The sequence below is a fragment of the Centroberyx affinis genome, unplaced genomic scaffold (assembly GCF_046629955.1).
Source record: "Centroberyx affinis isolate AG114_WGS23_722 - 3 ecotype Tasmania unplaced genomic scaffold, CSIRO-AGI_Caff_v1 ptg001619l_1, whole genome shotgun sequence".
NCBI classification, from domain to species: Eukaryota; Metazoa; Chordata; class Actinopteri; order Beryciformes; family Berycidae; genus Centroberyx; species Centroberyx affinis.
Window position 1 is genome coordinate 186,765 of NW_027280059.1, and position 16,525 is coordinate 203,289.

The 16,525-nt window shown below is 44.8% G+C and overlaps 1 protein-coding gene across 1 annotated transcript in view; it reads left to right on the forward strand.

Annotated features, from left to right (window-relative positions):
• The window catches only part of rps6ka1 (ribosomal protein S6 kinase a, polypeptide 1), a 58,432-nt gene that overhangs the window by 33,460 nt on the left and 8,447 nt on the right, over nt 1-16,525 (forward strand). Inside the window, 7 exon segments of the mRNA XM_071528111.1 lie at nt 13,332-13,447; nt 13,616-13,698; nt 14,682-14,738; nt 14,741-14,761; nt 15,015-15,092; nt 15,261-15,369; nt 15,945-15,982. Coding sequence (XP_071384212.1) covers nt 13,332-13,447; nt 13,616-13,698; nt 14,682-14,738; nt 14,741-14,761; nt 15,015-15,092; nt 15,261-15,369; nt 15,945-15,982 — 502 coding nt within the window.

The following is a 16,525-nucleotide window of genomic DNA, read 5'->3' on the forward strand; positions in this document are numbered from 1 at the left end:
TGTCAGTCGACGGCAAAGACGGCTTTGTATCGGCTTAGGCGGGTCGCGCGTGATTGTCAGACAACCTGAACCTTTTGAGCAAGGTCACGTGAAGCCTTGCAGAAGGATGTTTGACATTGTGACGGCTGATTGAATGGCGCTCGGCGAATGAATGGCTTCCAGTGAAATAGTCAGAGTGGCGTTTGGTTCATCCGTTATGTATAAACAACTCGTAGTGTTCTTACTCCTACATCGCAGGTTAGTCAGTGAACACTTGTCATGGAAAATCAACTTCATTGCAACAGCCGACTGGACTTTGTTGTACACGCACATCACACACACACACACACACCTTTTCAGGTGGTTGTCTGGGCAAATAATAAATCTATTACCTGAGCCTAACCACACACACGTACACCATAATTCAAATCTTATCAAGTGTGAGTCACAGCGCTGTTTATGCGGCATGTTAATTGAGCCTCTCCAGAAGGTTTTAACAGAAATTAAAATGGCTCCTTATCCTTTGCAGTACCTAGCAGACCTTGTTGTGATTGCCTTTCCAGGCCCTTGAGGGGGTATGTGTGTGTGTGTGTGTGTGTGTGTGTGTGTGTGGCAGTGGTTGGAGGAGGTAAATCAGTAATTGTTAGTCATGTTTAGGTGCAGTTGTAGCTTTTCCTCTGCAGTCATAGCTGATTTTCTGTTTAAGTGTGTGTTATGTATGTACATTCTGTGTGTGTGTGTGTGTGTGTGTGTGTGTGTGTGTGTGTGTGTGTTTTGGGGTGGGGGGGTTGTCTGTCAAGTGGCTAACCTGTTATCTGTGTATGTCATCACCAGAACTGATGTTAATGGCAATAGCTGTTTAGGTGGATTAGGGTGTGAGTGGGTACACAGACACACACACACACACACACACACACACACACACACACACACACACACACACACACACACCACACACAGGCAGGAGGATGGTTTACAGCCCAATTACCCAGCCTGCCTCTGTGCTGGAACAGGGCTCTAAATCTTTGGATTCTATTGTACAGTAATATAACCTCTGCTACCATCTCTCTCTCTCTCTCTCTCTCTCTCTCTCTCTCTCCTCTCTCTCTCTCTCTCTCTCTCTCTCTCTCTCTCTCTCTCTCTCTCTCTCTCTGTCTCTCTATTTGTCTATCAGCTCTGTGTAGTTTCTCTCCCTCCAGTAGCAGAGCGGCAGCAAGCAACTCTCATTACTGTCTGTCACTGTTCACTGTATTCATAGGATAACGTTAAACTAATGTTTCATCTTTCCATCGAGAGTTTAGGATCGTCCCAACAGATCCATTTTGCTACAAGCAGCCTCGAAGAATGATTTCACATAGCACCATAAATGTGGAGTTTCTACTTATCATTTTAGCTATGCTTCTTTTCACATCCAACATTTGTACCAGCAGTTTGATGTGTGTGGGTGTATTAAGCCAGACTGATGTTGATATATGAATGAAAAACCATACGACAATAGCAAAGATGATTTATGTGAATGGGTGCAGCAGGACTGCGGGTGTGTATTGTATTGTGTGTGTGTGTGTGTGTACATGTGTACATGTGTGTTAAGTAGAAACTGAGATATCAGTCATTTCCATCGTACCAGAACATCTGACTAAAAGCCTGCCAGACTTCACCCAGATGCCCCTCAGACTCTCGTTCCATCCAGCTATTCAACTCATCCCTCCCTCCATCCATTCATGGCTGCTATGGGCCCTGTTGTCATGGTTACTGCGTCCTCGGCGTCGCTAAGCTCTGATTCCGAGGTGTGCCGCCAGGAAGAAAAAAAGCTTTGTGATCACACACATGCATGCACACAGACGCAAACACACACACACACACACACACTTGTTTCACTAATTCTCATAAATCCTCACCTGTCTGGTCATTGGGATTTTCATTCATATATCAGTATCAGGCTGGCTTAAAGCGCACATGCACGCTCATGCACACAAACATGCAACCAATTTCACTCACTCACACTTGCACATGCACACACACACACACGCACACACTGGTAGTGATGACGCAGGGCTACTGTGAGTCGGTCAGAGTCTGTCCATTAATCATATGGTGTGTGTGCATTGTCTTGTAGATAAGGCTGTGTAGCCTTAAAGGGCTCTGATATTAGACTCACAAGCTATATTGCCAGCATCATAATATATGAGCTAGTTCCTGAATAAATGTAAATAGGCTTCTCTGCATACAGAATGATCAGCAAGGGGAAAAGGAGTCTGGCAGCAAAGTGCATATTGAAGTAGCGTGTAAAGGTAAAGAGCCAGGCTTTGGGCAATGGAGTGCTCCATTTGTGAAGATCGAGACTCGCAAATGTTACCTGGAAGCATCGTCTTAGCAGTGTCTCCTGTGTGTGTATGGCCTTAACTCTTTGCCACTGCCTCTTTCACCACCTCTTCTGTTGCAAAGAGGATGCTGGGAGACGGAGACAGAGAACGCACAGTTGCCATAGTTTCACGCTTCTCCTTCTCAGGGTCGTGTAAGGAAAATCTCCTGACCAGTTCCTCTCATCCTTTATTGTTCTCATTAATATGCGTGGTGGTGTTTACTCTCTCTCTCTCTCTCTCTCTCTCTCTCTCTCTCCTCTCTCTCTCTCTCTCTCTCTCTCTCTCTCTCTCTCTCTCTCTCTCTCTCTCTCTCTCTCTCTCTCTCTCTCTCTCTCTCTCTCTCTCTCTCTCTCTCTCTCTCTCTCTCTCTCTCTGAATCAAAGCTCTGCTACGTTCTTGTTTATATGTCAATTTACTGGTTTGTCTTTCCAAGTTAGGTACTTTTTGTGTGTTCTCTGTGTTTCTGTGATTGACTCTCATTTCTCTCTCGCCCCACCACCCCCTTTCCTCAAGCTCCCTGTCCGACTAACTAGTGTGGGCAGAGGGAAGTGGCAGAGAGCTGCCTGTTGGAAATGGGGCTGGATACTGACCACACAAGTCAACTCTGACTCTGAGATCTGACATGTATTGTGGCATCCAGGTCAGAGGAAGGGCTTGTTTTTTTTTCTCACCATCCTTCCCTCTCTCTTAGCCGTATCTCTCTCTCTCTCTCTCTCTCTCTCTCTCCTCATTTCTCTCTCTCTCTCTCTCTCTCTCTCTCTCTCTCTCTCTCTCTCTCTCTCTCTCTCTCTCTCTCTCTCTCTCTCTCTCTCTCTCTCTCTCTCTCTCTCTTTCTCAACTGTGTTAACTGTGGCACCCAGCAGCATCTAACCTTTGACCTTGGTTGCTGCAGCAGCAGTGTTGCATGCAGCACAAGGGGTAGGAAATTGCATCACCCACAACCTTTTCCATAGCCCATCTGTACCCAGATGAGTTGTTATACCAACAGATCTATCCATCCGTCCTTTTCCTCATGCACCCGGGCTGCAGTTACTTCTTAGCCTTTTGCATGATCTACTGTGTTTTATTGCATCTCAATGCAGTGCTGATTTCTGAATGTGAATTTACTGCTTGTCTTTGTCAATACCAACACACTTACTCATATTGACTGTGTGTTGAGCACAGGGCTACAGACCCATAATGAGAAATTGGCTCCAGGAGGAATTTCCTTCACACTGATTTAACATAGTCTGGCATGGCTGAGGGCCGGGCTCCGAATCATCACCAGCCACCAACCAAATACTGCTGAATTTTGACTGTGACTGGCCCATCTGTCATTTTCTGCCAGTTTGGCAAGTAGCCAGGTTGTCTTCATTCAGTCTTTTAATTCAAAAAACCTTTGGCAGCCAAGGCCAAAAAAAACTTTCTGCATTTTATTGCTTTTTATTATTGTGTTCTGTCGATGTTTGTGTCATGACCTGGCTGAAGATATAAAATGGAACTTGGCGGTGAAAAGTGTTAGCGTTGCATATAACATAATAAATCATGATATATTGGCCATACATGGGGTATGTTATAGTGGAGTGTAAATTTCTAAAGGACGGTTGCTTGGTAATTTCTGGCCCCAGTGGATAAGGAAGGTGGGGCTGCCTGGCTGATTGCCTGGCAGGCTAGTTAAATATTTGCTACCAGTGTGCTGATCTCACCTGTGCTGGCATGGGAGTTATGAAAGGAACAAGGCTGAGGGTGGGACACGTCGAGGAACAAGGCACAAGGTTATCATTGGGGTGGATGTGTGTGTGTGTGTTTGTGTGCATGAGTGTATGTGTTTAGCAAAGGAAGATTTGTGGGACAAGGGTAAGGCATGTTGAGGAACACGGCACAGTGGCTGTCTGTGTGTGTGTGTGTGTGTGTGTGTGTGTGTGTCCATGTGTATGGGGCAAGTGGGAAGGTTGATATTTAAGGAAAGAGTTGAACCATGGGATGGAGGAAGCAATAGCTCTTGACTGAGCTATAAAGCTGCCATTTTAGAATGTTCTGGCAAGTGTGGAGAGTTTGAACTATGGGAGTATGAAAGGTGAGAGAAGGCCAGAAAGAGAGAAATGAAGACCTTAGAGACAGTTGGTGTGTGTGTGTGTGTGTGTGTGTGTGTGTGTGTGTGTGTGTAAAAGTACATGCAGGCGTGTGTGTCTGTGTTCCATGCATAGTGCCGCAGCATGCTGTGGTGTGTCTCTGTTTAACATGCTACACAGTTCTGCTGCAGTCAGCCAGCTTGGCTCTGCCTGCGATGACCTCATTGTTTACATTACCAACATCCACTCTTTCATCTCCTTCTGTCTCATCTATCTCTCCCACTCATCTCTCACTTTCTCCCTGTGTCTCTCTCTCTCTCTGTTGCTCTGTCTCACTCTTTCCTACTATCTCTTTCTCGCTCTTTCTTTTTTTATTTATTTATTTATTGACCGAGACTGCCACTCTAAAAGTTACACAAGGCCGTAATGGCCTCGTGTCAACTGGCCCAGCGCTGAACTGCCTATCATCTTACTGCTATTCTTGCCGGTGCTATTAATATTACAGATGCCACAATGGGATTTCCAGTAGCATCTGCGCTAATGCTGTGCTACCTTCGATGCATTTCCTGTGGCACCCGCGCTATTTCCTCGCTTCCTATAGCATTTGTGCTAATACTGGCATCTGTGCCAGTCGACACTCCCTCCTCTCCGCACAGTTGCTGTATTCAGTCAATGAATTATGGTGGCAGTTTCCGCAGTGTGCTGTGAGGCTGGGGCAGTGTTTCTAACAGTTTCATTTATAGTTTGTACATTTGCCTGTCTACATGGGTATTGATTATGAGTCTGGGTGTTTGTATGGGTTTATAAATGCGCATGTGTGGGTGGGTGCTGTGGAGGGGACAGATGGGAGAGAGTGCTACAGGATGGGTATTAACCCCAGCGGTGCCCTATGCTTAGGGCTCAAAGGTCAAGACATGTTACCTCACTACTGTGACAGACTAATCTCACACCACACTAAGCCCAATGACTTCCTCTTGCTTTTTGTCTATATCTGTATTTCTGCCTTTTATTATTGTCCTACTGTATGTCGACTATTTTCAGTGTGTGTCTAGCTGGGTATTACTACCTGACAGATACACTGGTGTTTGCTTTTTTTTTTTACATTTATAGTACATAAGACAAATTCCAAACAAAATCCCAGAACATGATTTAAAATTCTGGTCTAGAATTTGGTCTAGAGGTGGGTTATAAAGCAGTGAATTATGCTAAGTAAGAATGATGCCACAAAAATGTATTATTGTCAGATGTAATGGATATCAGTAGTGTTGTTCCTCAATTACTGATATAACCCCCAAATCCAAAGTACATGAAGCTATTTTCTTCCACCTATCTATGGGATACCAGCAGCAGTACTGGGAAAGACGGGGATAATCATGGAAAGTAGTGAGGGGTTAAGTGCCTGAGTGCGTTAACGCCAGTGCCAGCTAACATGAGCTGCTAAAAATTTTTTAATAGTCTGACAAATACGATTTTGGCTCGCTTAATACCTTTAATATCTGCTCGGCTACTAGTCCTTTGTTCCGTCTGAGCCTTCAGGCTAGTCTGCGAGCCTGACGTTTTACTGGACCTCTGCTTTCCTGTTTCTCTCCCCTTTTCACACTTGCTTGCTCATTAAGCCACTCACTATTTTTCTCTAAATCTGTCACCAGGTAAGCTAGTATTAAAGCTGCCCACTGTGGGACTTAACGACTCGCCCACAGCCACTCGTGTGGAGCCTTCCAAGTATAGCGTTGTACCAGGTGAACATCCATCCTCTGCCCTCTCCCTCCATCCTTCCAACCCACCCTCTTTTTTCTGCACCTACCCGTCAATCATGGCCCTAACCCACGGAAAGACAGAAGGAGAAAAAGAGAAAGTCAAAGAAAGAACTGGAGGAAGAAGGAAAGAGGGAAAGACGGATAGAGAGGTTGAGTGGCTAAACGAAAAGTAAGGAAGGTGAGCCGCAGAGATAGCCTCTGAAAATCATCAAAAGAAAAAGAGCGAGAGCGAGAAAATGGGGGAATTGAGTGAGTCAGCCCTGCAACTAGAGCAGCAGGCTTTGGTTGATGCCTCCAGAGTTACAGCGGGAGAAGGAAGACCGGAGAGGTTTGGACTGATCGACGCAGAGAGAGACATTCCTATCTCTCACCTGATGGATGTGGCCGCCTGCCTGCAGACATGGGCCAGTGTCTTCTGGAATGTAGCACAGACACACACACAGACACACACACACTCACACTCAACCCCCAATGTGAGCCTGGGAACTCCAAACTGGAAATTCCTACACTTTTTTTCCAGAGCACATGCAAAGTCAAGGTCTAGTGCTGCATTAAAGAAATGCATTTCTAATTTCTAGTTAACGTTTCTGCCTCGTTCATCTCTCTAAACCCCAAACGATGCCGTCACACCCAGGTGATTGGACATCCACCGTATTATATGTGGGGTATTTTCCTGTAAAAAGGCTTATAGATCATGAGGAAAAACGTGTTCCATATTCTCAGCCCGATGTCGTTGTTGTGGGACAGACATTTATTAGTGGATCCAACACAGAGCTATTAATTTTGACATTCTGCCTACTTTATTTTGAAGGGTCTCTTCTTTCCTTCAGCTATAATTATGTAATCAGGTAGGCTGGAAGCTTTCTTAGTCATACTCAAAATAGTACTGCAGAGTACCTGTGTGGTGTAATTTACCCCTCTGTCTGTGTGTGTGTGTGTGTGTGTGTGTGGAGCTTGGACACGCATACGTAGTCCAGTGCTATTTGTTTTCACAGTGATGAGACTGGGCCGCGGTTGGATGGATGTTTAGACTAGTCTCTGTCTCCCTCTATGTACTCATTCTCCCTGTCTCACACTCTGTACTTTCTCTCCTCTCTGTTCCAACCATCGGAGCTGTCATGTATTTGAAAATGTACAGGTGCTGCTCCGTTTTACAGGAGAGAGGGGAGAGAGGCCGCTGCAGGACATGCAGACAAAGACTTGTCTTGTGTCTTACAGCTAGCTTAGAGCCGCAGTGAACTCAGTCGTCCTTCGCTGCTGTTCGCTCACTACCACTTTGCCCTTAAACGCTACAGTGCTTTCTCTCTCTTCCTGTCTTCCTCTCTCCTTCACGTCCAGCCTTCTTTATCGTTGCTCTCTCTCTTAAATCTTCCCGTCATCTACAGTCGTATCGCTCCCTCGGGTCATCCGCAGCAGCTTAGAGTGAGTGAGCAGGTAGGGGCTCTGTGTCTCGCTCAGGGACACTTTGTCAAGACTCATGGCTGTTGCAGAGCTTAAACCTGTGACCTTTAGTTACTCAACGGTCTTTTGAGCACCAGCGAACCCTGCTAACTGTTCCCTCTGTCACTTCTCATATGTTCCCTTTCTGTCCCTTTTTTCTTCTCGCTTGCTGTGATTTATGTCGTAGCCAACAGTGAGATTTGGAGGGGGGGCTTTGAGCTGACAAAGTGAACATGTCCTTACTTGGCTAAAGCTCCCACCTCACAGACTCTCCATGGATGGAGCACTGGCCGCTGGACTGGCTGTAGACCTACACTGGCCCCTTGTGTTTGCTAAAGAGCATTACACCAGGTCTGTCTCTCTAGCAGAGGTTTGATTCTCTGCCCGAACCCGAGACCGGCCCGGCCCGGCCCAGCCCGTGGTTCAGGGCCGGGTCAGGTAGGAATTTCCCCTCCATTCCTCGGGGCCGGGCCGGTCTCGTGGTCAGATATAACGTGGGGAGTAAGCTATTTGAAAAAATGTTTAAAAAGGCGAGTTATTGAAGGCTTGTACTCACACTTAACAAATTTTCCATTTATTCATTTGCTTGGAAATAACTCACACCTGGGATTGGTTATATTGTTTGCTTTGGCTCTATTTAAGAGTATTTTAGTGGCAGGATGCAGTTTGAAGAACCTGCTGATGAAAGGTTTGATGTAGTCTCCTTTTTTGGTTTGTTGTTCACTGCGTTTTCTTCATCTGCCAGCCATTGTTGGAGCTTGGCCAGCTTGATATCCAGCAGGAAATTGCTCACTTCAGACAAGTTTGTCTCTTTCTCCCTCTGTAGGAGGCAAGTGCAATTTCAGCACAAATAGTTTCTAAGCGTGCATCAGCATGCAATCCATTTCCTTCCCTTCTCTGAGAAATGTGCCATTGCTAACAGAGGTTTGCGCAATCATACAAAGTGCCTAATTATGCAAAGCCAATATTGGATGGGAAGTCAAACAAAATAGAGTGCTCTGTCGTGGACTTGTCTGGAACTGCTCAGTGTTCCAGTCTCTCTCTTACCTCTCTCTTAGTCTCTGACTGTCTGTCTTTGCCACTCTACCACTCCCTCACTCGGCCTTTTTCTGTCTGTGAGAGAAACACTTCCTAAGAGACACTTCCTGCCACTCTGACACCATTTCCTCCTGCTCTGTTCAGTCAAATCAGTCTGCTGCTCATATCCATTTATATAACTTTAACACTTCCCATTTTGGGGTGGGTGTGTGTGTGTGTGTGTGTGTGTGTGTGTGTGTGTGTGTGTGTGTGTGTGTGTGTGTGTGTGTATGTATGTGTGTGTGTGTGCGTGCTGATTCTATCTGTGTGTCAGTGTTGCGTACAGAAAGTCTTAGCCAAGTTTAACATTGTGTGTGTGTGTGTGTGTGTGTGTTTGTGTGTGTGTATTTGTAAGACGATGAGAGTCAGAGAGAGTGAGCGATAGTGTTAGTGACATGGAAATATCTGGACACAGACATGTGGAGGCTCATTTTCCGCACCAAAACCCGCTTACCAGAGGCAAGTGGCCCCTTTGTTCTGTGTCTGTGTTTGTTGTTAACCTCCATTTGCATGTGTAGTGTTGTGTGCAGTCAAGTGCGTTTGTGCTCCTCTGTGTGAGTGTGAGCGGTGCCTGGGTGATGGATGGGTTACAGACTCGGGACTTGCCGGAAGCAGGCAGCTGTGTGTGTGTGTGGTGTGTGATATTTTGGGAGCAGAGGAAGGAGTTTCCTCTCTGAAGGTGGATGTGAGGCTGAGTTGCTGTCTTCTGAGCTGTGAAGTGAGAGGAAACACATGAAGGTGTCTTTATAGCCCCTCTTCTAACCCTGCACTATATCCTGGTTGGCTTCACTAGTTCATTGGCTTTCAAACTTTCTTCCCTTGGGTCTTACATTTCCAGATGATTTGGGAGTCTATTGCTAATACAGGCAAATATTTCCTGTTTTATTACACTCCTAATCTATTAGCCTAGTATTCAGCCTGTGTTATGTTGAAGAGACATAGGAGAGACAAAGGAAAAGGCAGTGGCAACCTAACAAAAAAAACTGTTCAGTCAAACCAGTCAGTGTTGAGACCACTGAAGTCCAGAACAATCTGGAGACTAGCTTTAGTCTTTCCTTAGACCCGACACTTAAATTACCATTAAATCATACCATTAAGTCAAATGAGTGTTTTCTGCAAGGTGTCATTTCTATACCAGATGTCACAAGCACATTGTCACATTGTCACAGACATACTTGTTACATTGGTTTTCCTGCTAAATCAACTTGATAAAGTGCAAAAATACTCTGAAGTGGCAATTATGCTGGGAAATACCACTCCCGAGCAGATGTAGGTTAGGACTAATGAGCAGCCAGGAAGTGAGATCAGTACCAGAGAAGAGGAAGTGAGAACTAGAAGGGAAGAGCTAGAGCTATTTCCTGTCACCAGCGTGGCAATTATCACCATCTTGCTCCGCTCTACCCCCTCTGTCTGTGGGTGTGTATGTGTGGGTGTGTATGTGTGGGGGGTGTGTGTGTGTGTGTGTGTGTGTGTGTGTGTGCACGTGCAGGAGGCGTATGTGCGGTCGCGAGGGCACTTGTGCATTCATTTACAGTACGTGTCAGTCTGTGTTTCTGTAAACCGCCTCCCCTTTATGTTGAAATTCGCCTACAACCAACTTGTGTTCTGTACAGCACATATTAACCCCTTCATCCCCACCCATCCTCCCCTCTCAGGACTCTCGTATCACCTGGATAGAGAAGGACTATGCCAATATTAGAGCCCAGGTAAGCTCTGACCACTCATACTGTACAGCCACATCCGGCTGATCTACAGTTCCTCCCTCGCTAAGCAAACACACTCTACTCCTGTCCTACTTTATCGCTTTATAGCTGCTTGAGCTCGAGTCTATGAAGAACATATGGGTAATTATGGTAATAACAGCCCAGCATTTCATTCACTTTAAATAGAGTAAAGCACTTTTACTTTTTATGTCTGCATGCCCCCTGGAAATTGCATTCAATATCGCAAACCAGTTGAAATCGACCGTTTCAAAGCTTGGACTGCATTGCAGTGTAATCAGATGTTTGTGGAAAGCAGGTCTGCTGACAGCCTCGATAGTGATATGCTACTGTTCGGTCAAGAGCGAAGTTGACTCATGGACTGTATTTTGTCTGGCTGTGTAATGCCCTATTCTCTCTTGTTAAAGAGACAAAGGCAGAGGTACTTAATAAAGAGCAGTAAAATAAGAGATAATAAAATAGAAGTGAGAGAGCACTTTAGGACAGGAGAGAGCTGTTTTTTAAGAGAGAGGATAAGGGGGAATAACCTATCATTGGAGTAAAGAGAGGGAAAACAGGGACACATTTGCCCACAGACAGGAAAATCTTTGTCATCAGCAGGCAGTGAATCCTCTGGCTGTGTTGACACTGAGAGGGGACACCTCATCCTCTCTCGCCCCACCACCCCCTTTCCTCAAGCTCCCTGTCCGACTAACTAGTGTGGGCAGAGGGAAGTGGCAGAGAGCTGCCTGTTGGAAATGGGGCTGGATACTGACCACACAAGTCAACTCTGACTCTGAGATCTGACATGTATTGTGGCATCCAGGTCAGAGGAAGGGCTTGTTTTTTTTTCTCACCATCCTTCCCTCTCTCTTAGCCGTATCTCTCTCTCTCTCTCTCTCTCTCTCTCTCTCTCTCTCTCTCTCTCTCTCTCTCTCTCTCTCTCTCTCTCTCTCTCTCTCTCTCTCTCTCTCTCTCTCTCTCTCTCTCTCTCTCTCTCTCTCTCTCTCTCTCTCTCTCTCTCTCTCTCTCTCTCTCTGTGGGTCCTGTGGGGTGCTGCAGGTCTGTGAGAGTAAGAGCAGGCTCTTCCTTCCTTCCTGCCTGCCTCGGTTCCAGTTCACTTCAGCTGCAGTCAGACAGTCAGTCAGAGCTCACTGAGGACACACTGGGCTAACCAGACAGACAGACAGACAGAGAGAGAGAGAGAGAGAAAGAGAGAGGAGGAGAGAGATAACGAGAGAGAGAATGAAGATGAAGAGTTAATAATAATAATACTAGAGGCCTCCTGCTGAGAGAATAGATAAAGGGCAGAGATTGAGAGATACGGACAGACAGATTTCTCCATCTTAACCTGCAGCCCTTAGTTAGTTCTGCAATGAGTGCAAGAAAAAGTCTAAAAGCGTGTGTGTGATGTAAGGTGGTTCATATGAGGTCGTTGTGCGTTTGCCTTGGTAGGGACATGGGTAGGGTGTCAAGGCAGAAGATAGGGAGAAGCTGAGATGGATAAGGACAAGAAAAGGTTCAACCTGGGCCGCTTGCTGACCCTCTACCTGTTTAAAAAGCAGCAGAACAAAGCCTTGGTTAGCAGCAGCGCTCACTGTAGCAGCTACAGAGCAGCAGCAGCACCAGGCAACGGCACAGACAGCTCACCTGCAGGGAGGAACCGCTGGACGGTAAAGTGATAACTAATCCTGTTGGCACCTTGATAAACTTTCCAGTATGCTCCAGAGAAATGTTACTGTCATTGATAATGTGATGCCATGATGAGGCGCTTTAATTTTTGTGTGAACAAGCAGAGAGTGGGTTTTGTTAAGCCTGCAATGTGCACACCAGGCTTTGTTGTAATTGTGTTAATGCAGGACTGTCCTTACAGGGCATCATGATACTCTATAGACCATACAATGCTCACTGGTGTCAGCGGTTGTTTAAAAGTGAGGTGCAGCTGACAGACTGCATGTTCTCTGGTTTCCTGTTGTCAAATTTACTACAATAGGTCTGTGTTGTTGGCTGTTGACGCTTTATTGCTTTATAGGCTTCCTTTGCTAAATGTGCTGTGGATCAACCACACAGAACTTGACGGGAGGATGAAGGGACAAGGTATCCCCCCTTTTTAGCACAAAAGTAGAAGCAAACTAAAATGTATTTCCCCACCAACTTCATTAAATTTTAACAAATCCCCTCTGGGTAACTGTACCAGTGTGCTTCACCCTAGGCTTGGGACGGAGAGCGCAAGGGATTTTGAGTACAGAGAACTGAGAAAGCTAATCTCTAGAAAGAGACTTGCTCATACTTTGTTGTTCACATTCTGCCGATGTTTTGATGCTTTGTTTTTTTGGGTGTTAACAAGTTGTCAGTGGGGTTGACACCAGGTCAGCAGCGGCAATTGTGCCTGTGGTGAAGTTGTCGGCGCTGTCGCTGCTCCACCCTGGGAGAAGCTGAAGAAGTTGTTGCGCGCTTGAATTTGTTTTTAAGTCTCTGAACGGTTTCCAAAAGGCCAAGCTTGAAGTTCTAAAACTTGTGTCTGTTGCACCTCACAGGAACAGTGTTGTGTACCTCTGTGGGTCAAATCTAGTGTGGAACAGTTAGAAGAAGGTACAGCTGGTTTGCTGTGAGAATTACTTGAAGTTAATGCTGCAACTGCAGTCATTATTTCCAGAAACTTAAATAAAAAACCCAACATACTGACAAGCACCCATTGCGTGTCATTTCTCTCTCACTTACACCTTGCTTTTTAGCGTTCTTCCTCTTTCTGTAGTATTATTCTCGGATGTTGTGTTATTTAGGGCAGGGGACACCCTTGTGAAGGAAGTGCCTTCTTTGAACAACAAATTCTCAGTAATCTGCTGATCATTTTCTTATGCTCCACAACAATCCTTCAAAACATACTATCCTCACTAGTTCTCTGTCTATTCTGTGAGTGATTGATTGATTGATTAAATACCTTTCTCCCTCTGTCTTTCCTAGGAGGATGGAGACATCAAGGAGATCAACATTACCCATGTGGTCAAAGAGGGTTCAGAGAAGGCTGATGCCTCCCAGTTTGAACTGCTCAAAGTCTTGGGACAGGGATCCTTTGGCAAGGTAACACACACACATTCACACACTCACACACTCACTCTAATACTCTCTGCTCTCTCTGTATGCCTCTTTCTCTCTCTCCCACTCTTCCTTTCCCAGAAGCTCTCACCCTGAGCCACACACATATTCCAGTACATAACGCAGTGTTTCCGGTGTTGTGTGTGTTGTAGGGTGTTCCTGGTGCGAAAGGTGACCCCTCCCGATGCCAACCAGCTCTATGCCATGAAGGTCCTCAAGAAGGCCACACTCAAAGGTACACTAGCCTGTGATGCAGTTGTAGGGTGTCATCACGGTGGGACAATATAACCAAAAGGTCACAGGTTTGATTTCCCACGACCCCAAATGTCAACTCTGTGGAAGTGTCTTTGAGCAAGATTTCTTATGCAGGGGAGCAGATGAAAAGACAAATTTGTGCCCTGTATGTATTTTACAGCCTTTACACAGATGATTTCGCAGCACTAAGTTCGTATAGGGACATGTCAAAAATGCTTTCTTTTTTGGCTTTTGTGGTGTTTTCAGCGTTTGTTTTCAAGTGGCTAAACATCCAGTTTCACATAAGGGGGTGTGTGCTTTTCTGTATCTCGAAGAGAAGTAGATAGGTATGTTTAAGAAATGTTGAGACCACCCTAGTTTGCACTGGAGTTTGCACCATACAAACAGGTGTTGTGGTTAAACTCTGCAGGCTCTAATGATGAAAGAAACAGAAAGGAACAGATTTTTCTCATATGCCGCTTCACACAGTCCTCCAGAATACATTATCTGGTTGGCATTAACTGTACAGGCATACACACAGATGCATCTTGTATTTATGTTAAGTCATATTTTTGACTTACAAATGATTTAATTGAAAATAAATTGAATTGAACTGAATTACAAAAGGCTATATATCATCACCTGAAGTTCGTCATTCAATATTTAGCATCTTCTTATATTTTAAATACAGAAGATCCACTATGTAAAAGTTGTATTTTGTCAAACAAGAACTAAAGTTATCTATCCGTCCTTCTAAAGAAAATGCCATTATTTGACTGAATCATGTTTTATCATTTTGTTGAGCAAGTGTCATTTTTTTCAAATGATTGTCATCTCATCTTGGAATGAAACTCTTGAACTGCAGTTCGAGTTTACTGGATTTGCCTGCAACACATGCTATTAGTCCATACTAGACACACACACACACACACACACATATACACACACACACACACACACTAACCTCTGTATTCTTCTCCACAGTGAGAGACCGTGTGAGGACCAAGATGGAGAGAGACATCCTGGCAGATGTCAACCACCCATTGTTGTCAAACTGCACTATGGTGAGTCAGCCCGCAGCGCTGTTTCTCTTTACTCTCTCCTCCCAACATAGTAGCAATACGATGACATGTATTGATTCCATTATTGATTTTTCTCAGTCGATTTTTAGTGAGTTGAAGAGCTTTAAATTCCAGAAATTATTACCTCTAATGCTCTGTAGCCAGTTATGCCAGCTGATCTATAATTGAATCAAATGAATTTCAGTGCAACTTTGTGTGTGTGTGTGTGTGTGTGTGTGCGTGTGTGTGTGTGTAGCATTCCAGACTGAAGGGAAGTTGTACCTGATCCTGGACTTCCTCAGAGGAGGCGATCTCTTCACTAGACTGTCTAAAGAGTGGGAATTGTTCATTTGTTTTTGATGTTTTGCTAGAACTGAGCTCCGGTTTTCTTTTATCCAGTCATTTATCTCACTTGCTGAGACTGATTTATCTCCGTTGGACCTCTCTCGCTCTCATGTGCTCTCACACTCTTTCTCTCTCTCACTCCCTTTCTGTGCCTCCCAGGTGATGTTCACAGAGGAGGATGTGAAGTTTTACCTGGCAGAGCTGGCATTGGGACTGGACCACCTGCACGGCCTGGGCATCATCTACAGAGACCTCAAACCTGAAAAGTAGGAGAAAACGGATATACACACACTGAAAGACTACAGAAACAAACACAAACAAATGCATACTTTATGACCATGCCACCACACCTTCATGTCTTGTATCCTTATATTTGCTGGATACACCAGATTACATCAGCAGGTCTAAAGCATCACAGACCACTCGCTCAACCCAGTAACTATTTTTGGACTGGACCCGTCATCAGTTTGAAAAAATCCTCAAAGTCAGTACAGCTTAGAGAATTGTGTAAAGCTGAATTTCACAGGAATACATTTACAGTGGCTGGCTTGGGATTCGACTATAAAATATGTATATTGCTGGCACTATGAAAAAGCTATCATCCCCTTCTGGAGTGCACTCAGAAGAGGCTTTTATTTAGATTAATCTGATATGCGATACATTAACCAAGAACCTGGATAAACACTGAGAGGTTTTTCCTAACTCACTGCTTGGAAAGGGAACAAAACCTTTCCGTCATATGAGAAATGATTCCATTGTTATTGCATTTAGAATCAGAAAATATTCTTAAAATGTATGAGGTGATGATTTTTTCCTAACATTTGACTACCTTGTCTTCTAGCATTCTACTGGATGAGGAGGGACATATCAAACTCACAGGTCAGTTTCTCTCTCTCTCTCTCTCTCTCTCTCTCTCTCTCTCTCTCTCTCTCTCTCTCTCTCTCTCTCTCTCTCTCTCTCTCTCTCTCTCTCTCTCTCTCTCTCTGACACATACACTCACACACAGGTACTTTCCTCTATCTCTCCTCCACTCTGTTGACCTTCATTAGTCATAGTGTGGTGACAGCCTTATCTCGCCCACTCCAGATATCTGCATATGGGCTTATATATGTTCCTCCAGTTAATTATTACACCATAATCTTATCGTCGACCATAATCACGGCCATTTATTTACCCCGCGGCCTGCCGCTGGAATCAAAGGTGACCTTAAGAGATTTTAGAGAGGCAATTTGAGAGGTCACACTGATGAAGCTTCACAAGGATAAATGCCAACAGAGATATAGTGTTGCAATTTAAAAGTAGGATTCATATTGTAGCCATTTTGCTGCTTTTTGCATATGGTTGTACTTTATGCTTTGTTTTTTGTGTTTTATCAGTTATTTGTTGCCCTCTAGGTATGCTTAGAATAAAGTTCAATGTGTG